The sequence below is a fragment of the Vidua chalybeata genome, chromosome 2 (genome assembly GCF_026979565.1).
Source record: "Vidua chalybeata isolate OUT-0048 chromosome 2, bVidCha1 merged haplotype, whole genome shotgun sequence".
In the NCBI taxonomy this organism is placed as follows: domain Eukaryota; kingdom Metazoa; phylum Chordata; class Aves; order Passeriformes; family Viduidae; genus Vidua; species Vidua chalybeata.
This window is the reverse complement of record NC_071531.1, coordinates 91,404,058-91,428,035: the sequence shown is the minus strand read 5'-3', so window position 1 is coordinate 91,428,035 and position 23,978 is coordinate 91,404,058. Positions and strand designations below refer to the sequence as shown.

The 23,978-nt window shown below is 38.3% G+C and overlaps 1 protein-coding gene across 3 annotated transcripts in view; it reads right to left on the bottom strand.

Annotated features, from left to right (window-relative positions):
* Nucleotides 1-23,978, bottom strand: part of WASF3 (WASP family member 3) — a 67,578-nt gene that overhangs the window by 17,589 nt on the left and 26,011 nt on the right. For 2 of the 3 annotated variants that reach the window (XM_053936298.1, XM_053936297.1), the window contains exons 3-4: nt 7,224-7,366; nt 1,080-1,214 (exon numbers count right to left, since the gene is read on the bottom strand). In XM_053936298.1, the coding sequence (XP_053792273.1) occupies nt 1,080-1,214; nt 7,224-7,356 (268 nt within the window). In that variant the 5' untranslated portion in view covers nt 7,357-7,366. Of the gene's footprint in view, nt 1-1,079; nt 1,215-1,674; nt 1,722-7,223; nt 7,367-23,978 lie in introns of those variants that run through there. The other variant, XM_053936299.1, reaches the window with a different exon arrangement.

The window sequence follows — 23,978 nt, the reverse complement described above, 5'->3', positions numbered from 1 at the left end:
GAACACCTTTCACTTAACCAGGTTTCTTTGGAGATAGGGCATCTACACCTTCTGTGGGCAGCTGTGAAAGTCTAACAGTTAATACATTCCAAAACCATAAAATCATGACACGTAGTAATTTCCAGACAGTAACCAGCTAAAAAAGGAAGGCTAAATATTACACCATTACACTATTAAATATCAACAGTAAAATTTAATATTGGCACTAATAATTGGCACTATAAATATATAAACCACAAAAATCGGAATGGCACGTGAAATATATAAGCCATATAAACAGCACTATTAAATAGCTCACAAGTAGCATTAACTACTAGTGAGTCAATATTACACTACTGTACTGATATAAAAAGCTTTTATATTTTAGTAAATGTGAGGAATCATCTCAACAGGAAGTACAGGCATTGGCTGGCTCAGACATGTAGCATGGAGGCCAAGATGCACGTTAACAGCTTTTAAAGCTAGACAGAGAAATGCTTTATCTACCCAAATAAATGTTTTCAAACAATATAATGATGTTACTTAAATACTTTGTTTTTACTGTGTAGTTATGAAGTGAATGACCAAGCTCATAAGCAGGAAATATTTTTAAAGGAAATGCAGTTTCTAGTGAGTAGAATCCCCTAAAGAATTTCACCTAGTTGATCCAAGCATAGTGCCTTGTTTAGATACAAAGTATTATAAGATCTTTGATGACCACAGAACAGACTAATGTACTAACGAAGTTTGTACATTACTCTGAAATTGATGGGGACACCCAGTGTCTCAAACTTTTTCCAATATTCTGACTTACTCCCAGTAAGGTCTATATTTATTCATTTATGATTTACTACACTCACAAACTCAAAGTTTTCCTCATGAAAAAGGCAGCTTAATAGCTCCATTACTACAGGGGCTTCTTGACTCAAGAATACTTTCACTTGCTCTGCTAAAGTGATTATTCCCAGCTTGCCTTGCTGAGACAACAAGATGAAATATCGTTACAGGATTACTTTGAAAAGACAGAGGTTACTGTGCAATTAAATACTGTGCTCTTGTCAACATCACTTCTGGCTCAATGCTTTCATGCAATTACCTACCCTCTTCCACTGTTGAATCCAGCTGGGTGACTTTGACAGCAAGGCGATCAATTCTGTCTTGGAGGGAATTTGCTCTGATGTAGAAGCTGTTGGCCTCATTAAACAATTCACCAAATATGTCTTCAGCATGTTTGCCTGTGTAAGAAAATAGACAAGGAAATCCCTTTGCTAGTGGCTTACAAAACATAAGACAAATGGCTTCAATATCATGAAGTATAATAAAACACAGTAACTGTAGGATTAGAACAGTGCAGTTTGTCATTCAGCAAAATTTGGGGCAACAGATTTGCACAAAAAAAGTCAAAATATACCATAAATTCTGCCCGAAGTGTATTCTTCTGGACATCCTGGTTATCAGTCTTCTTAAAAACACAGGGAGACTTACAAATTCTAATCCTTATGTAGCTGAACTAGTGCAAACTGACAGACAACTGAACATTAAAACCTGCCTCTGTGATGAAAAGGCCTGAAGTTACTGCAGTCAATAAAAGCTTCTGAAGTAGATTTTGAAATTAAAATTTTGCAATCCATAGTAGCACAGGCCAACATCAAAATTGAAACAGCATGAAACAGATAAAAACAGCAGTCTACTTACCTCTACAAATGCCGATTGCAAACGTTGCTGTCCCTGGAGTCATTTGAGAGAGGGTCAGAGGCCACGGACCACACTTACCCATGGCCACAACTGGACTTGGTGCACAACCTTTTCAGCCTCCCTTTCACCTGCCATATGTTCTCAATCACTGTGACAGTGGACAGTGCAGTCCAGATCACCAAATCACAGAATCAATTACATTGGAAAAGACTTCTGAGATCATTGAGTCCAACCTATGTTCAAACACTATCATGTCACAACTGGACCATGACACTAAGTGGAACATCCACTCCCTTAAACACCTCCAAGGCATGGTGATTCCACAATCTCCTGGGCAGCCCATTCCAATTTCTAATCACACTTTCTGTGAAGAAATTCCTCCTCACATCCAACCTAAACCTCTCCTGAAGCAGCTTAAGACTTAGTCCTCTCATCCTGTCAGTTGTCACCTGGGAGAAGAGGCTGATTCCCACCTGCCTACACCCTCCTTTCAGGCACTTGTAGAGAGCAGTAAGGTCCCCACAAGCCTCTTTTCCTCCAGGCAAAACACCCCCAAGCTCCCTCAGCTGCTCCTCAGACTTGTGCTCCAGACCCTTAACTGGCTTTGCCATCCTTCTCTGAATCCACTCCATCACTTCAATGTCATTCCTGAACTGAGGGGCCCAGAACTGGACACCGTACTCAAAGTGTGGCCTCACCAGTGCCTAGTACAGATTTGCAGCCTCAGGCCCTTCCTTACAAGTGCTACAGTTGACAGAAGGTGCCACATGACAAACCAAATCCCTCCCTGATGCTCAGATCATTGTGCTTGGCCATTCCTCTCCCAGTCCTTCCACAGGACTAGGCATACTCATCCGCAGTTTGACTCTCTTCATGCCCAAGTCCACAACTCTCATCCACTCCAGATCAGTGGTTCCAGATACCCAATTTAATAGTTCACCTGCCCCAGAAATTCCCCTACAAATTTCAGATTCCACTCAAACTTATTGCTCCCGCTCACTGAACTGATGGTCCCTCCTACCCAAATACTGATATTTCATTTAAGATGTCTCCCTCTACAATTTCTGCAGCCCAACCCCCTCAAGAAATCCTTGTAGAAAGAAAAGTCCTGCCTCCTGCACTTAGCCATGCTTTATAAACAAAAACAAATTTTAAAACCCTACTTCTGAATTAAGCTCATCTTGTTATGACCTGTATCAAGAAGAGTCTGAAGAGAAGAAATGGAAGGGAAAGTAAAACTATCCAATTAGTTGAAAGAATATGGAATATGCATTAACCAGCTAAATGACAGGGACTTCCAAAGCAGCCATTATTGACATTTTACGTTGGTCCAATAACCAAGCTTAATATTTTATAAAGAAAAGTAAAAATACAATGAAAATTTCAGTTAAGATCCCATTCTGTGAACATCTGCAGATAATAACTCAGTGTAAAAAATGGCCCCACTTAGGAAGTCAACAGGACAATCTGGCCTTTTCTTGGTCACTTACCTGGGCGGCAGGAAGAAACAACAACTACTAAAATATTATCTGAAAACACTGTGAATCACAAAAAAAAAGTGATGGCCATTGAATGAAGGACTTTACCAGCAATAATTGTCATTACTACGTGTAAGATCAACCAATAACTAACCCAAAATGTTAGGATATGTCAGTGTATGCAAGCTCTGCTTAATATATACATGTGGAAGGTGGACAAGAAAGGTATGTTATCTACCTGCTCCTAATCTCCTCCCCCTCCAAAACAGAAGTCACACAAAAGCACAGAATAGCTGAAGTTCAAAATCATCTGGTCCAATTCCCAGCTCAAAGCACAATGAGACAGAACTCTGACCAGCTGGGTTTTGAACACTTGCAAGGATGGAGGCTCCACAACTCCTTTGGGCTATCCATGCCAGTCTTCAACTGCCTTCATACTAAAAGTGTTCTCTAAGGGTTCCCAGCAGCTAGTTGAAATTTACTTATAATCCCCACTTGATTTAGTTGCTCCAAATGAAGATGTTATTTCAAGCTATGGAAAAAAATAAGCTTTTCAACTCTTCAGCTAAATAAAGCAGTTATTACATTCTTCAGCCACCAGTATTCAGAGCTCAATTAATTTTAATAGATGTTAGTTTATGTTAATATATTGAAATCAGCCTGCTGAGAGAGGACTGCCACATCCTAGGATTAAACAAATCACCCCTGGAGAAGTCAATGAGATGGATGTTTGTCATTTATCTTTCAGAAGGCAAAGTGGGAGCATACTTCTTTTAATACTTGATTTTTTTTCAACACTTGCCAGCCCAGAACATGTGAAAGACAGATTGTCAATCTCCTGTCTGTGAAAACAGTCACATGGTGAAGCAGTATTGGACATACTGTTGTGATTAACACGATGCAGTAAGTTTTAGAAATAAAATAATACTTCAAGTGTTTTCTATGTTGCCATTGTTTAAATTAGATCCTTAATGAAACAGAAATAAGCAGGGAAAAAAGCATGTGTCTTTCAATTTAAGAGCTGATTTTGGTACTGTAAGACAGTAATTTAAAAACAGTAAGTGTTGCCCAACATGTGGCCAACCTGTACATTAATTTAAAAACCCATCTAAGAAATTATGCAGCCTTTCCTTCTAAGGTTCCCTCCAACTACATAAGACAGTGATTCCATGGGTGTGTGGAATTACTGTAACTGGATTAACTAGAAACATAAGAATCATGCTTTACCCCTCCTCTTTTTTTAAACATGCAAAAGTGGTAGGCTGTTACTGACTAGGTCTTGATTCCCACCTCCTTTCTCACAGTACCTCTAGCATGATACTTAATGGCAAAAAAGCAACCTTTCCAACCCAGCCTGGTTCAGCAGTACTACAGAGGAAAGTGACACAGAGGGATGCAGTGTGCTCAGGCCTGCAAGAAAACGAGTGAAACTGGGCCAATGGCCAATCAACCCAAGAAAATACTAGGAGGCAAGTTGGTAGATGTTGTTCCCTGCATGAAGAAAATTGTCTTCCAAGTCTCCACAGATTATACTTCCTACATGCTACTTAGAGGTACGAGTGGCAAATGCTCCCTGTCTTTCCCCTCCAGGAGATTCTCTCCTCTCAAGTGGAGGCGAATCTCCTAGAGAAGATCCTGCCTTACATAAAAGTGCACAGTTTCATACAGAATGCTGCTCACTCTGCCTGTGCTCTGAGCCAGCTGGCTGGAAATGAACCCAAATCTGAAAAAATAATATAGAAAAAGCTCTCCTGAGAGCACATTCCCTTTGGATAGGAACTTTTTCACATCTCCCACAGTGAACAGAGGCAAGCCAAGTCTGTATGCAACAGTACAGACCTGCCAGTTTTTAAAATCCACACTGAACTCACAGTGCAACACTAAAAACCCAGTGTGATTGCAAGATAGACTTGAACGTGCTCACACTATGCCTCAAGCTGTGGGAACACCAACCATCCCTGATGCAGTCAACAGGACATACTACTTCAGCTCCAGCACAGCATTTTTCTGTGATCATTTCCTTGCTCCCAGTTGGCTCAAAAGACAGGCAAAGCAAATGCTGTCTGCAGAAAAAGCCCTCTGCAAACATGACATATTTCAGAATGTGGATGAGAGTGGAGGTACATTTCACTTGTTAAATACCACACATTCATCTGTTAGACTAAGGACACATCATTTATTTGCATAGATCTTTAACTTGACACTAACAGACCTTTAGGAGCTGTCTACAAAGACTTCAGATGACTGTAGAAATCCGCTAAGGGAAAACTGCCGGATATGAATATAAGTAGTCAGTTCCTCAGCAACAATCTTAAGAGGATCTAAATACACTGTATAACAGACTAGCCCCAAGACCAAATCTGGATAAATGAAAGCTGTACACATTCCTAGCAAGTCAAGACAAGCAAAAAGTGTATTTTCCATACTTGGACAATCATAGCACACCACCAAAATGAGGTCTTACCATATCTCCTTCAGTATAATTAGAACATTAACCATTCTTACTTTTCTGAAACTTAAGGATGGTGCTACTAAGCAATTGTCTGAGAAAACAGTAAATGAAACTCAGTGACAATGCCAACACAATAACTCCAAATAACATTAGACACTAAATCATCAGCTACCTTGCAAGCTTATCTGAAAATAATAATTCAATGCTTATCAACAATCAAAATTCTACAAATTCCTAGGGCAATGATGATAAAACAGAAGTCTGTTTTGAATATGATCTTAAGTCCTCAACACTCCACCTTAAAAAACCCACAACATAGCCTAACTTACATATCCAAAGAAGAAATAACAGTGATCAGAAATACAAAATGGTTTCTATTCAAAAAGATCACTTACAGATCAGGACACTTCAACCTGGAAAAGACATCACCAAGAGAACAGGATAAAGACTTAATAAAATCACAAATTATTGTGGAAATGCACAAGATGAAAGCACCTTTCATTATTTTTCATCACACCAGAATAAGAAGGTATCAGGAGGAAGTATAGGTCAACTTCCATTGTGGGACATTCTGCCACAGGTCATTGGTCAAGAAGAAGGTGTAATCCCTATTTCAACAGATCTAAGCGATACCATAGATGATATTTTACAAATGCTCATTACATAGGATGATTCAGATGGACCTCCAGCTCAGAAAAATCCCTAAATCCCTGACTACTACAAAGAGGAAATGCTGTGTTTCTTGTCCTCTTTCCCTAAGCAAAGGCTTTTTCCTATCATCATGAACTAAACACCAGTGGGCCCCATAGTCTGAGCTCCATACAGACTCACAGTTTTAAAACCACGTCCATTTACAAAGAGAAGCAACTGATGAAGCAGTAATTTCTTTTCTAGGAGTAGCGTTATCAGCACAAACAACAGCTGCTGATCATTAAAGACTGTCTGAAAAACATCTCTTATCCCTTTCATCAAAAATATTGCTCATCTTGCAAACACTCCAGTCATGCTTCTAGAATTGCTAGTGGTGGTGTCACCTGACAGGTGTGGTGTGTAGGCTACTCTGTACAGAGCTGATGTTAGCCTGCCTCAACAGTAGCCTACAGGCTTGTTCAGCAAATGGCATCCTTTCAATGTGCTTAATTTCATTCATATGAATTGAGCACACATATATATAAAAGAGAAGGCTTAAGAAATACTAGCACACTATGAAAAACTAAAATTTCAGTCAAATGTGTCATTTGATGCCAAGAGGCAGAAGAGTTTGCTGGGTCAATCCTGTAGAACTCAAGTGCTGGTCTTGTTTCTTGCACTAATTTCTCTCACCTTAGAAAAATTTCTGGTCTTCTATGCTCCAGTCTTTTGGCTGGGGCTTTTCTTGGTAGTGTTTTTTTTTTCTTGCTTGTTTGTTCTTTCATTAATTTGTTTTTTGGAGTGGGGTTTAAGGGTGGAGGGAGGGTTGGGTTTTTTAATAAACTTCAAAATATAGAAGAGCATAAAGGCAGTTATTATTATAATACATAAATGGTAATGTCCCATACCATACTTTTGCTATTTAAAACAATCCATCTCAAAGCTTTTTATCATGAATCACATACTTGCAAGAAGTTACAGATACTTACTTAAGCTGCTTAGCTGGCGTATGATAGCAGCAAGGGTGCTATTTGTTACACATTCCAGTTCACTTGTAATTCCCTCTGGCAGAGCTCCTCGGCAGAGATGCCGTGGTTCAATGTTTCTTTTCACCAAAGGCATGGCTCACAATCTGGAATTTACAAACAAATATGTATGACATTTACAAAAATGAAATTAAGAGCTCTGAATCAGTGTAGCACATGTTCAGGCTTTTTTCCTCCAAGAAGTACTTCACCCTTCTTCTTTTAAAGCCTTGCTTCAGCCTTCCCATTGTAAGGTACTGTACAATTCCTACTGGGGCACCAGAGCTGTGCACTCATGCCAGAATATGACAAGACAGCAGAGAGTAAAGGCAATATAGGTAATGTAGGCTTTTTGCCTTAGATTTGGTGTAAGATTTACTATATGCACAGACTTATGCTGCAGTTCCAGAATCACTGGACTTCAGTGCACATTTGCATTTAGAAAAAACTGGCAGTCCCCACAGGAGTGGCAGGAAAGGTCACTGTCTGGAGCAGGCTGGCATCCTGCATTGGCAAGCTGGCCACCAACAGACCGACCAAGCACTACAGCCCCCAATTACGTCAGACACCGACCTACCCCAGCTCTGACAGTTTTCAGTAAGAATGATAAATTCATCTGACATGTAAGGGCAAGTGCCTCTCAGAATTAGGCTGTATGAGGAAGAAGATGGTTTTCCACAGGTGGAGCTGTATGGCATTCTGAATGGGATAAGGGCATTCACTGAACAGCTTTTGGGAACATGCCAGATGCAGGAAGACATTTATCTGAGAAAACTAAGGTTGTCAGAACTGGTTTTCTTGGAAAAATGAAATAAATGAGGATGGTGTCTTGGTTCCAGCCCAGACCAAGGGGAGGAGCCAAAATACTGTGTTATTTGATACCATCTCACATCACTGCCAGGGGCAGGGAAAAGGGATTCCTCTCTCATTTCCAAGAAGCAGTGCATTCCTCTACAGTCAGGAACAACCTGGCTTCTGTCAAGTCAGGCTCAGCATTTTTTGAGCACTTTTGCACGGGAATCATTCTCTCTTTTTATATGCTTTTTTTATTAATATTGTTGCTGCTACTGTTTGTTTTCTTAGCTCATTGCCATCTCCAGTAAATTGTCCTTATCTCAAGCTGCGATCTTTGCCTTTTATGCACCCAGTTCTCCTCTCTGGCTACCTGGGGGGGTGGGGGGCAGAAGAGGGGGAGGAAGGGGAGCAAGTAAGAGACAGTGTGGTTTGGAAAGTCTCGGGAGGAGAACTAAATTGTGGAGTACCATTCCTAAAGCACAACAGATGGGGAAAACAAATAAAAAAAGAGATCTCAAAGCATCAGGAAAGGGCACAATGGCATACAAAACATTGTCCTACAGAGAGCAGCTTTGAGAGCAAGGATGCCCAAGTGAGACAGAATTCTCTCAAAAGGGAAGCAATATAAAATAAAAACAGCTTTCTTTAAAACTACATTAACACAATAGTCAACTTGATTACATTTTGAACAGCAACAATTCAATGTCCGTGTACTACTCATGAATAATATTCTGTTCAAAACTATGTGGCATGGAAATTTTCTGGAACAAGAAGTTACATTATTACCAAGGACACAGTTCATTTGGAAAAGACTTAGCCGAAATTTCTTTTTTACCATACTAAAGCAATTAAAGTAGCCTTTCAATTTCTCTAATTAAAATCACATTAGTAAATTAAAAAATCCTTTTGTCTTTCAAATGTTGCACGGTAATTTTTGTAATGACTTCCGCCTGAAAATTTAAAATATTTTATTCTCAAAAACACTTCAAAAAGCTTAACAGCCTTAATGAACAAAAAGAAACTATTTTACTGTAAGACTGTTTCGTAACAGGTCAGGAAGGAAAAAGCTCATGAGTTCTAAGCAGTAGCTTTAAATTATATTGTACTTCTTTCTTAATATGAGACAATTTGAATACGTCAGAATTTAAGGTTAGCTGAGTTTGCTAAATTTTACACAACACATCAGAGGTAACAGAGGAACAACTTCTGTATTTGATAAAAAAACATTCCTGTTTCTCTGTTCTATGTTTTTTCTAGTTCTATGTTTTTGTATTCCTCTACAAACATAAATATTTCAAAATACTACTTCATATCCATTGCAGACACTTTTCTGAACTTGATCAAAAATAAGTCAAAACTGGAAATTCACTATTACTGAAGAGCAACATCTAGCACCAACACTCTGCTAACAGGCTAGTACAATGGAGCTACAAAATAGAAATCATTATGAGGAATTCTTCCACTGTAATGTAAATGTCACCATGAAAAAGCATTTCATATAAACATAATTTGTAAGAAATAAATTAAAAGGAGCACAAATTAGTGCTAAATTAACATTTTATATGACAAGGCCTGTTTTTCCCATGGCTTTCTGTCTAGCACTCTCAGAGCTGCCCCCTGCCCTTACCTTTTGCAGTTCACCCAGGTCCCTCACCTGCCCACACAGCACTCTGGGCCCAGCTGGAAGCTGGCTGTGCACTGCCCAGCTAACCTCTTGGAACACCTACCATACTGAGTACACAGTCAGAATGCCTTCCAACACAAGCTCTTATTTAAGTCCCTTCTCCACATAATGTTCTTTCTTGCCTGTAAAAGCTAATTTGGAGAAAACTACAACTGCAGTTTGAGCTTTTTGTTTTCTTGTCACTTACTGACAAAACGGTCCAGTGTGTTCAAGAGCTACCAGAGGAGTGACAGACCAACACAAGAAATCCCATTTCTTTAAAGAGCAGGCTAAAGCACACACCAGGGCGGAGGGTAAGGGAAAATAAACAACTTTCATATTTGAATGCACGATTTAAATTATTATGTAGCAACCTCATTTCAGTTTGAAGTTTAATTCCAGAAGGTAAACTGAATACCAGTGAGTAAATATATCCAAGAAATTAGGCAATCCACTACTACCTGCTCCTGATCAGATGAAAAGAAAAAAAGAACTCTGCAACCGCAATAAGTTTCTTCTAATTTAAAACCTTTACCTAACTGAATTAAACACTTACAGACCCATTCAAATATTAACCCATTACTAAGTAAAAAGCTTGTGTCCTTACTACTAAAGCACAACTACCTTTTTCTTCACCACACACAACTCAGATGAACTTAATCCTTTTTAAAGAAAATGCATGAGAAGTGAGGCTAAATTAATTTCAAAATCTATGTAGCAAGAAGGTAGATGAGAAATCAAAACAAAACATGCCTCTGAATTACAGGGTCTTCATGAGACACAACCAGACTGAAAGGGAGTGTTTTACCAGGAGCAGAAAACAAGAATTTGCAATGGCAATTCCACTGCCTTCCACATTGATCTTCCACCTGTTTTGAGTCACACTCATTCCCAGTTTGTTCCTAGACAAGGTATTCACTGTGATGTCACTATATTAAAAACACTGGCATTTAGAAATAATATTCAATTTTGCAATACAGAGGTTTAATAACTTCTCTTCCCTTCTGCCGTGGTTTAACCCCAGCCAACAGCCAAGCCCCCCAGAGAGTTGCTCTCACTGTCCCCCACCAGCTGGATTAGGGAGAGAATGAAGAGAGTAAAAGATAGAAAATGCATAGGTTGAGATAAAGACAGTTTAATAGGGAAAGCAAAAGCTGCCCACACAAGAAAAGTACACCAAGGAATTAATTCACTGCTTCCCACAGGCAGGCAGGTGTTCAGCCATCTCCAGGAGAGCAGGGCTCCATCACACATAATGGTGACTTGGGAAGTCAAAGTACTGCACCATCACTCCTTCTTCCTCCTTCTTCTCCTCACTTCATACACTGAGCATGATGTCACATGGTCTGTAATATTCCCATGGTCATTTTGGGTTGCCTGTCCCAAGCAACCTCAGTATTATCCTTGACAATGTCAAAGTACAATAAGCAGAAAAGGCCGTGGCTCTGTGTAAGCCCTGCTCAGCAATAGCACCTCTAATTTATCAACCCTGGGTTGAACATAAATCTGAAACACAGCTCCCTGTGAAAAAAAATAACTGGGAAAAAATAACTGTGAAAAAATAACTGGGAACCCCAGCCCAAAACAAAACACCTTCCATCCACAAATAACTGAAAAATCTAATGCAAATAAATTATTATTTTCAAAAATTATGTCGGTGCAGTAGATTGGTTGCAATCCTAAATTTGTAATTTTTTTTACTCATTTTACCCCAGTAAGTATACAATGAAATCAGGGACTTATAATTTGGATAAAGGGGTTCATCTCCAATGTGAGGCCACCTATGCCTGACAGCTGCCTTTAAACCATCAGCTGCACCAAGCACAAGAGAGGAAGACTCTAAAAAGATGTTATATTGCACATATACAACTGGCTGAAGTGGAAATGTACGACACGTTAGTGTCAGACCAGAAAAGTCAGAGGAGTCTAAAGGGAAGAGAAGAAAAACTAAGGGGGTGAGATATCACTTAACATCTCACTAAACCTATGAGTGCCTCACTGGACATGGATCGGATTCGACATCTGGCTGGACTGAACTCTGACTGGAGCACAAACGGACACTGCTCTCCAAACCCTCCAGGCATCCGCAACTCGATTTCCACACACATTCTGAAAGGACAGGACATCAAAAGCTTGAATTCGCTTAGATCAACCCACTAAAATTCAGATTTTGCACGCTTCCTCAGTATTCTCACCTCCCTTTCTCTTCTTTCTCTGTCCCCCTCCCGTAAAAACTTGCATAACAGCTCCATAACAATTTGCCTTTTGTCTTAAAATTAGAAGGTACTTACCCAGGTAGTCATTGCTGTAGAGGCAAGTGTGCTACAGAAAGACTGAATCAAAGCATTTTTGCTTTTCTTTGCATGCTTCCCCCGCAGCCACAGAAGTACCACTCCAGGTCAACTCAGACCACCTTCCCCTGGCCAGCAGCTGTTAAACTGCATGCAAGAAGTCTGACACTGCCTTGGCAAGTAAAAAATCATGAAGAGCGCAGATGTACAGTAACAAACTAGAAAGACGACAAACACCACGTGCAATCTTTCCAAACAACAGCAGAGCACAGCTATTACAAGAGACAAGATGAATTTTTCAAATATTTGAGCTACTGGCAAAAACTCGAAGTACAAGCTGTTCCCCAAACCTGCCTTTTGTCCTTTCACATCCCCAAAACGACACTGCAATTTACAGGAGTGCTAAAAATAATATACGTGAATTCCATGGTTCTTGAAGTTCTTTACGTGTTCACTAATGTCACAAAACAAATTCCAATTCATTAAACAGCCTCCCTACTTGTGAATGTTTACTTACTACATTTTCTCAAAGACACTGTTCAATCCCTTTCTTAAACTCTTCTGAGATTTCTTCTTATATCCTCTAGTAAAATATGACAAAGCTGAACATTTTACCATGAAAAAGAACTTACTATACATCAATTCTAAATTCTCCCTGAATATAGACTATTCTTTTCAGAGAGCTTTGGAGCTTTCCATTGATCAATCTCCCAGCTCTCTATAAAAAGAGAACATACTATAATTCTATTTCTATGGAGAAGAAAAGCGAGAAGACTGAATACACAGCTTGCCATGAGTAAAGTACCAGATGGGATTCCATTCAGGATTAAGCACCTAAATTTGTATGACTATATATATATGAGTTCAGCAGAAACCCAGAGAGCAACCAAATCCCTGCATCTCTTGACAGATACAAGAATGACATGGTGTGCTCAAATACTTCATGTGTAAGCACTGATAGGTACTCACCTAAATTTCAGTGTCTGAATCTACAACTGCATTTCGCCTCATCAAAATCAGCGAAATACTGTTGGCTTGCTCACATCAAGCCACACAATCAAGTTACACTACCTCCTAATCACAGTCTCCATGTCTAGGGCACTTAAACATTTAAAACTTTTACAGACAGTTAAGTTTTCCCTTATCTGATGTCCTAGCAGTCAATTCAACATAGCTTCCACCTCTGAATGGCACCCAATTTGGTAATACTGCCCATTTTCCTATTCAAGTTTGTAATACTAGATAGCCTGCCATCACCCACCTTCAAGATTCACATATGTGCTAAATTGGAATAGAAGAGAAAGCAGAAAGGTGAAAGACCCCAAGCACCAGCTTTGGAGATGCTCTCCCATCCCCCCTTTTTTTTTTCCCCATGGAGGTGCCCTTATCACACATCTCCATGTCCTCCAAAGGCTTTTCATCCTTCACAAATGAAAGAAAAGGGCTACATGGAGAATAAACACTGCTATCCCTACTATTCTAATGGAAGGAAAGGAATAAATATGCCTTTAATGCATGCTCCTTTCTGGTGTTTCCTTATCCTAAGTGAATGAGAACCTGACGTTTGTGAACCTTTCCTACTTGTCATCTCTGAATGTCATTTACTACCTGATCAGTAATGGCAAGTTAAAAACAAACCATAACTAGCATGTATTCTGGAAATTACTGAGTTCAAGGTTCATCTAATGTCATTCTTCTGTACTTTTAAAAGTTTTGTGCCTTTTTTTCTTTTTTTTTTAAACTGGCTTCATTCTAACAAGAATCTGAATCCACATTTTGTATATTGCAGAACAATACAAATACTTAGCCATCAGTTATTGTCTCACAGTGCTCTCTAATACCACAGAATTATTTTTTATCAAAAGGCATCTAAACAAGACTAATTTTTAATAGTCTCTTCTAGCTATTTAAATCTATCAAGTATGCAACTCCTCAGCCACATTACTATGTAATTAGTATCAAAACAAAATATTGTTTTATTAAACCACAATCATGCTCTAAGTACCAAGTACTTTACTTTTATTAGAACTAACCTAATCTAAGGGACATTGTATTTTTTAGTTAATATACATATTTTTTTCACGTCTGCCATAATTTTTAATGCAACTCTCTTAATTTTGATAGGAGTTTGGTGATGCAAGGGCAGACTTTTGATACAAATATGCACAAAATCTAATAGAATACTATTTCCTACGGATAATTAAAAATCAAAAACATTGCTTATCTACAACAAATCACATCTTTCAACAATACATGAAAAGTGAAATACCTAGAAAATGTCCTCCTCACTACAATTTAATATATAGCCAATTCTACCACCATAGTTTTCACAGCTCTTCCTCTTGATTGCCAGGTCTGTGTAAAAGGAATGAGAGTCAAGGCTGGAATGAAAGCAGTTTTTTTTCGTCTCAGTATCAGACCACCACTTCTCATCTTCCTCTCACATCATACCAATCTAAGTACTAGCGATGATGAAAAGGGCACAGAAATTCCTAAAGCTATTTTGTTTCTTTAATAGAGCTCTTCAGTGTCTGTTGCAATGAGCTGTTTCTGAAGGTTCACCAACTTGGACGGTTGTTTTGCTTTCTTTTCTTTATTTGGCAGAGCATTTGTCTGTGCTGAGATCTTCAGGGCAGATTTTATGGTCCAGTGATATTATGAAGGAAATCAAGACATTAAGTAATGACAAGACAAAGGACAACAGGAGAAGGGATGGTAATTAGTTTTGCTTATCTGCAATCTAAAATTTTACGGATGCATATTTTCCTAGTCAACCCCTCATATCTCCAAAAAATGTGTAAGAAGCAGAACAATAGCTACCACTATTAACAGAGTGGGCCTGCAACACAAAAGCTTGCAAAACCATTGAAAGGTGAATGCATTAAATCAGGAATTTCCACTAATTAAAAAGTTGGGAGAGAAAAAAGTGAACAGATCTTCACAGCAGTGAACATTCACAGGTACTTTAAATTTAGTTCTCAATATTTCAGATTAACTATAAACATGCATAGAAAAGATAACATTCACAATGTTATCCTGAGGATGATTCAACCTAAAATTAAGTAGCTATTCTTTCCTTGACACTACAGACTGTAATATAAAAGGCTTTGAAATAATATCAACAACTATGATGTCAGAAATTGACTTATTTTCTCTACAGCTTCCAGGATGAGTATTTTGGGGTCTTTTCCCCTTTGTTCTACAACCCTATGTTTGCATTACCTGTCCACTGTAGCTCAAGATGCTCTTTGGGCACCTGCCATTCTTTGATAGTGTCAAAAGTCTCCTCAACTTCTGCTTAAATACTCGTGTCTACAGTTTACTAACAAATAAGAGTCCCCCAGTGAAGAAAAGAAGTCTGAGGGACCACTTCAAAGTTATTGCATTAACTTTTCCCTCTCAATAGAACTGTAACATTTCAAAGCCACAATCCTAAGAATAATTCTTTTCACAGTTTCTAAGAAAATAAAAAGCTTATCATCAGGAAGTACGGACAGGTTATGATGAAGTTTCATCTCCTGCTCCAAAATAAGGGATTACATACATCTCACCCTATTAAATGGCTTCATCATTGCTCAAGGAAGAAATAAAGGTATTTCTCACTCTCTGCTAATGAAGCCACTTAACTAAAGGTTAACACTGGTATATCTCAATTTCCAAGTAGGCAACTTTTAAGGGCCAACTGCAACATACCTACAGAATACAGAATGTATTTCCCGTATTAAGTTCTCACTGTTCAAATTAATGGACTTTGCCATTTGACTTTGCTGCCCCTCACAGCATTTTTTCCACTGCCCAACATGCAAAAATCTTTGCCAGTAAACTGCATTGCATTTTTTAACTCCTGTCACTTAAATATTTATACTTTTTTAATAATTTATGATTTAAAATTATATACTTATCACTGATAATTATATACTTATTTTCATAAAAATACAGGAAAAGCATATACACAGTATATTTGTCATACTGAATATGAATATTTACTTAATTCCATCACTCCATTTCTTCACATAGTAAGTTTTCCCCAGAATATCTGTGCATATCCCTTAACTAGTTTTACCCTCTCTTATTTTTCTCATGCTTATCTTTACTCTGAAAATGGAGATCTGAAAGCTGATATTGTGGATTCTGTCACTTTCTTCTGATTATCTTCTTCCTTAGAACAGCTTACAGCACTGCAGTAGTAGTTTCAGACTTTAAACATCTCATTTTAAAATAACCTTTTGATTTCAGATTTCCATTCTTTAAAATTCTCTTCTTTGAAAGAAACACAAAACAATGCAAGAAATACATTGTGGTACCACTGAACCTGTGTGTTAAGCTTTGAAGTCCAATTTCTCCTTCATGAACACATTTTAGTCTTCCTTGACACCCAATGTTACTCAGGTATCTATTCAGAAACAAATTTCTTACCTGAAATCTAACAGAAGTTCAGAGTGCACAATACAATAGCTTCCTGTACTGAATCCAATCACTCTGCCAGCATCAGTTCCACCCACCCTTTTCTACTCATTCTGTTTCAGAATACAGATGATCCAGGGCACCTTCACACATGACTAAAGCCCCTCACTTCTAAACAACCAGCTGTCCTTTCTCCAACCAAAATTTTGTTCATTAAGCCAGAACACTTACACTTTATCTCAAAAGATGTAAGGCTACAGGGTACTAAAGAATTCCAACTGAGTAAACTGAGAGACATCCACACATGGTATACTTGTTTCTGTAAAAAAGAAAAATCCAAGGTAAAAAAAAAATTAAGTTCGTTAAGAGCATGAACTGAAAAACATGTACAGAAGTCTCTTCCCAAATAAGTAAATTTGAATCTGTTTTAACAGAATGCTATTACCTGACACTGTGCTTAATGGAAAAGGTGGCCAGTCACATCAATACAGCTGAATGGGGAAAAAGTTGGTTTGTATGGGTCTAAGTCCAGCCTGACAACCATTAAATTAACTGTTCTATATAAATCACATTTTCTCTTCTGCCTTTTTTCCATAGCCACATGAATGATCTTAGCACACAGGGAGTCATGAGATGCCCCATTGTTTCTTTCTGCTGAACAAACAGTGACCAGTTTAAAGTATCACAAAAGATGCCGACACGTTAATCTTGTTCTTAGCGTGATGGCTGCTCATCCTGCTCCTAGTCCCTTCCAGATGGCTCAGTGTGAAAGAGATGGTGGGATGGGGAACAAGGAATATTCCATGCTGTTCTGAACATCTGTTCCACTGCATTCATACATTTAAAAAAAACAATAAATACCTCACCGCCACCATCAATTTTACAATTTCAACCTAACACTGCTAGACTAACACCAAATACAGTGTAAATGTTATGCATGCACTTGAGAAATGAGAAAATCTCCTTTCAAATCATGTAAGAGCATGTGTTTCATTTCTGCTATCTTAAGGACAGACTTGTTTCAATCACTAAGTACTTATGCTGCACTGAAAACACTGTTTTCTTTCATATGACCTTTTTGTATTATATCTCAAGAATTTATTATTATCCCTTCTCCTATTCAAGCAAACAGAATTGAATTGAGTCATCATTTGTTTCCCTTTGGTTTTATTATTTGTCTTTACAGCAAAGATGAACACTACACATTTGTTGGAGCTTGTTTAAATTTCATTTGTCCAGTTTAGTACAGCAGCTAAAAAATAATTTGCTTGTGCATATAAAAAATAGTGGTAGCCTTTTGTTTTTTAAGCAGGGTTGAAATAAATGAAAATATAAATACATTACTACACTATACTGCCTACCTCTCAAGTGACATTTACCCTTCAAAAATACCACCTCTTTCTTGAAAAGAAGCACCCAGCCAGAGTTAGGAGAAACTCAGAACAGAAAGAGGAAGAAGCAGTGCTTTGTCCTACAGCACAGGAAAGAAGACTTAGATTGATCATCCCCCCTCTTTTGTATCATCTTGACATGTGTGAGCCATACGGCTGCTGAATTATTCAGCTCTTTGTACTTGGAATACCTAATGATTACATGTATGAAAATTTAGAAGTACTGAAACACTGACTGGAAGAGCAGCAGATTGTAAAATCTAATTTTGTTTTGACCTTTAGTACCCTACATGGTAACATCCAGTGAGAAGTATATACCAGATGAAGTCAAAAGGAACAAAATCACAAAGCAGCAAAGAGCTAGTTCTAACACCGAGCTAATTAGGTCACGAAAAGCCCTCCACTAGCAGGTCAAAATGTTTCCAGATGTCATCTGGAAACAGGCTTGGATCTTAATCAGATGTGAGCAGAGTTCGTTATGCAGACAGAGCCACACAATTCTCACTTTCCACAGCAAAACTCAGCAGCCCAGACAGTTTAGAAAATGTCTATAGGCCACTATCTCAAAACCCAGAAGTATTCCCATAAAATAAATTAAGCCTTAATTGGCTAAAATAAATTAAGCCTTAAAAGTAAATCATGGTTCAAGTAACTTGCTGTGTACTGCAATACTAGTCATTCCCACTTGTTTAGTACCTGTTCATTTTTCTAGCATAGTAATACCACAAAGCAACAAACAATAATTTAAAAAAAATTTAAAAACATGGCATAACCAAGAGATCTGCTATTGAATAAACATTGGTACTTAATTAACAATTAACCATACCATCACCTGAATGAAATTTCTTTGTTCCCTACCAACCTACTGCAGTCCAAAAAGCATCATTACAAACAAACTCCTTCTTCAGCTGACAATTAAACTAATAAGACAAAGCACAGCTTTTCGTGTCCCAATTTAGGATACACCACTGAGAAACTACTGTAAGTATGACTGTTTCAATTGTCTCTTGAATGATGGCATTAAGCACCTTGTAGTGCTTACTTTAAGCCTGTTTTGGTTATCTGATGCACATTCTTTTGATAGTTTAGAGTTATATACAGTCACATTCTATTTACACTACCATGAAGTGGAAAAAGTCTTTGACAAGAACCATTATCCTATAATTTCTTGACACTGCTTCAGACAATTTGATGCTGGAAGAACTTGTAATAAAATACTGAAAGTCTGCAACCGTAAACAAGCCTTTTCTTAGTGTTTTAGACAACAATAATTAGAAATAACTCCTGCAGACCATTTAAAGTACATTTGTCCCAGCTGTCCTCCTTCACAAACAGCAAGGGTTATCACAAGCAAATGCCTTGATTATATAAAGAAAACCTAAGATGCAGCTAGGCTTGCTGACTTACATTGATCCCATTTAACAGAGCCTTACTGGATTTAAAGTGCTCGAAATAACTGTCTGGGTCACAGTCCATGCAATAAAGGCCACCTGGTGAGGCCTCAGGAGCCCTCCTGCAGGGACAACACACCATTCAGATCCTCCAATGACCTCAAGCTAAACCAGAAGCAAATTCAGTAATTTGTTTTTCAGAACTCAAATTAACCTTAAACTGGAAGGGAAAGTAAAAAAGGGATTAAGGATTCAATTTTTTGTCAAATAGTATCCATTTTATGGCAATACACAGTGTTCCCCATTTCCCATATCTAATATTCACCACGAAAAACCTTTTAAAACAGGATTTTTCTGGGGGAAAAAAAATCTGTTCTTAAAATCTTTTACTCCCAGCAGCTGATCTAAAATGTCACATGGAAGTGTTACATTTTCACATAATTCAATTAATGCAAAATTTAAAATGTCACAGTGAAGTGTCAAGTTTTCTTATAGCTCTTTTCTGCACAAGAAACCCTCTGGATGTCATATATGCATATGCACACAAGTACACTCCATTTATGTTTATGTTCTATATATATACATGCAATTTATACACATTTATTATACATATCACACACAGAGATGATGGAAGAGAGCAATAATGTAGGTCAAACAGCAAAAGAAAAAGCACTTAAGATTAATGTTGAATTGCCATGATACTTTCTCCACCTCTACTCCCAACAAACCTCCTCCACTCCCAATTCTCACCAGGCAGGAAAGACTTTACCACTGGGAAACACCTGCAATTACGCTTTTTTCAGGCTACCACACTACGTATCAGAATCCTTAAAATACCTTGCAGTCAAAGCAACTTCAATATCCAATGTCTGAACAGCCACACAACAGCAGCAGAAATTTTCTGGCATGTGTCAGGAAACACATGGACAGCCCATGAAGATTTAAGTTATTACAAACTAAAGCAACATTCCTGGAGTTCCTCAAGGTGAAGCTTTACACCTACATCACAAATTTTCCTGATTTTGACACTCCTACCAACACTTGACTTTACCTATAGATCAGAAACCTGAAAATGGCAACTAGTCTGTATAGGGGAAAACCAGATTTATTTTGGGTGCTTTCATGGAAAAACTGAACTAAATATTTTGTGTCTGGATCCAACAGCTGATCCAATTCACTTAGAATTGAAAATTCTCAACTATTTTTATCCTGAGCCAAGTGTGCCATCTGTTCACATGAAGTCCATCTTCTGGTAACTACTATAGTACAGCATTATCACAAAGTGCCATGTGATCAAGGACTGGTGTATAAATCAAGAAAGATACTATGAGTGACAGAAAGCAACACTCAAGACAATCGTAAAAATAAAAATTAAAAAAACCCAAAGAAAAATAACACAAAAACACCAACCCACCACCCCCCAAAAAATCACCACAAACCTCAAGCAGCCTTATCAAGGTCCCCTGTTAATACAGTTTTTTGTGTTGTGGTTATTTCACTCTGATGCCTAAGGAAGGCTGAGCTCTGGTCACAGACTTTCTCACAGTGGGGATGCATTTTATGTCTTTCCTATACATTATCTGCCTGTGCACAGTAACCAAGCACTAAGGATGCTATTTCCCTCTTCCAGCTAATCTTCCTCACTCTCTTCCACACAGTTAACATCTTCATGTTAATCACAGAAATCATTCCTGCTTGACCCATGAGAAATAAGCAATGTGTAATTTTTCAGTTCATAAAATGAAATAGTAACAGTTACAGATGACAGCAGAACATCCAGTTATCAGAAGTGCAGGAGCTCCCTGCACCCCAACAACTGAATCACAAGTGAGTAACATGGGTCCAGCAGAAATCAAGACAGATCATACTCCTTTTTCCTGTCCTTATCAATACTGAAGACATTTTTTCAAAACTAATTTACCTGGGCAGATATCCATTTGTACCTCTCACCATAAACAGAATACTAAGAGAAATGGAGCTGCAGTAAAAAAATTAAATCTAAACACACTTGATATATTTGTTATTGATATGTAAGGCACACTAAGACTGTAAGCAGGTACAAAACATCCTCTCTTGGTGTTTCTGACTCTTTTGTGACAGATCCTCTCTCTTGCTAGGATCACAAATTCAGTTGTCAAGGTTCTGCCCACCGTTACCTTCTTCATAATTCAACATATAATGCTGGCCTCAGATTTTTCTTTTTCTGCTGTTCTGAAGTTTTAGTAGCATTTTGTGTTGGAGTTTTATGGGGTTTTTGGTGTTTTTGGAGGGTTTTTTTTGTTTGTTTGTTTATTTTTGGGGTATTTTTGTTGGAGTTTTCTTGGGGGGGGAGGTGTTAAAGCTAAAATCAGTGTCAGCCAGTACTACAAGTAACATGCTTTGATACAGTAACACTGGCATACAAAACCTCATTTTCAGCATTAAAGAGATCTCCTCATTACACATACAGTAACTCCCATTGTGAGACAAATAAGCTACTGTAAAACCATAGTGAGTCTCAGACAGAATTTAGCAGTTAGTCTTCTGTAAAAATCCCCTTTCAACACTTGAAGGCTGGAAAGAAAGTTGTGTTCCATGAAATCTGGCATTGTATCAACACATCTCCATGGAGCTGGCAGGATAGAAGTGCTCCAGAAACCAGCTTCAATGAAAAAAAGCTTGTACATTCTTACCATGTTCAAATAATCACTAAGAAGAGGCTTAGGCAACTTTTTCTCCTAGCTAAAAATCATCAAATCACAGCTAAGATTACTGAGGATGCAGAGGTTATCAATGATAATACTAAATTATTTAAATCTGCTTTATTCCTATATTTCAAATCAGTGCATTAAAATACACCTTGTGGAACCTTTTGTCTGTCTTTCTTCAAGACACATATATATAAATATGACTTGAAAATGTAAACTTAGCTTTATAAGGAACTATGAAATTTCAGAACCTGAGTACTTGAAAGCATCACAATGATTTATAGCTATGTCTGTAACTCTCTTCTTTTAGTCAATGCCAAGAGTGGGTGAATGCTAAGTGTGAGCTTGGAGGAAAACACTCTTTACATAGAATAATAAAAGCACAAATCATCAAAATACATGGAGTCCACAACAAAGAACAGCATGAGCCACCGAGGTGTTCACCTGTGAGCCTCTGGGGATGTTCAAAGACTTCAGAGACTACATTAGCAAGTTGTGTGGTAAAATAGGGCATAAGCACCTTCAGAGCAGAATAGCTGCTGGTGATGATCCTGAGTCCATCTTGTATACACTCTTTTTTGTAGGGAAACAAAAAGCTAGCTTGTTTGTTGCAAGCTAGTGCTCTCCCAATCCTTGGACCATCAGATGCTGACACTGTCACATATGCCCCTAGAGACAACGTTTTGGTTTTATGCTCATCTGAAAGAGTTCATATACTTCACATATGGGGAATTTGCATCATAAATATAATCCTGGATCCAAACCAAATCTACAGCATAATACATCCTACAATGTTGTTTCATCATGCTTTAATTTTCTATATAAAGGCTGAGAAAGAGTAGTTTTATTTTGTTTGAATTTTGTCAGGACAAGATGGAAGACGAGAGGCAAATACAGGTTAGAAAGAAAAAGAACCATCTTAGGGCTGAAAATATGTCACAGTTTTTTTTTAATTTTGCGTCCCTCCAATACTTACAAATGAAGGCTACAGGAGTCAGAGCTACCTTGATCCTCTCACTCCCCCATAATGCACTCAGCCTCGCAATCCTTTGGGAAGGATCTCATCTTCCTTACTGTCAGTCAAACATACAGCAAAATCCTCGCAATAGAGCCAAATAAAACCCACTGAAAGAGGAACAGACTGCCTAAACCTAGCAAGGCTGCAACTGCCAAGGAGCATAATCAAGCCTATTACAGTAAGGTTACCCAATACCTTCACTCCTACAGTATCTGTACTCCCTGACATTAAATTTACTCTCCAAGCATAAGAAAGGCAAGAAGCAGCATCTCATTTATACTGCTGAGCAACACAAGAGCCACTTGTGTGCTGGTCAGCATCATCAAGGCCTGTAGAAGGATCAGAAATTGGACACAGATCACATCAATACTTAGCAACAAATGTTTCAACCACAAGATGAGTTATGTCTCCTTCTCAGAAGCAAAATCCAGTCACTGCCTTAAGATCTACTCCACTTAAAGTTGTGCTTTTTAAGACAGCTGCAAGCTAACAACTCCTTGATTAAATTAAATAGATTCCTTTTCCCATTCCTGTTTCAACATTAGTGCTATTATAGCTGCTGCTCCTGGCTGAGCTGCTTCTCATGCTGGAATCAGATTGGAAGTCAGCAAAAATCTAATCCAGGGGAAAGAAGTCAAAGCAGTTTATGGAATTACTGTCCTTATATCTAAGAGCATGGAAGTGATAGTGAAAGCACTCAGTCTGCTTCAGGACAAAAGAAAAAAACATAAAAAAACAAAGCAATTCAAGCTGAACTCCCATTTCATACCCAGTTACAGTGTTTGGTTGTGTAGATGAACAGCAAGCTAAGCACAAGTGACAAGATAACAAGGCTGAAAGACTAGCAACTTTTTCCTACAAGAAATGGCACCAACACTGTCAGATTAGAAGAATTTTACTTAGGTCATAGAATATACTGAGTTGGAAAGGACCTGTGATGATAGTTCAGCTCCTGACCACACAGGCAAGCCCAAAGTTAATCCAAGTACTTAAAAGTGTCGTCCAAATGCTTCTTGAACTGACAGGTTTGGGGTCACAACCACTTTCCTGTAGAGCTGGTTCCAGTGCTTGACCACAAC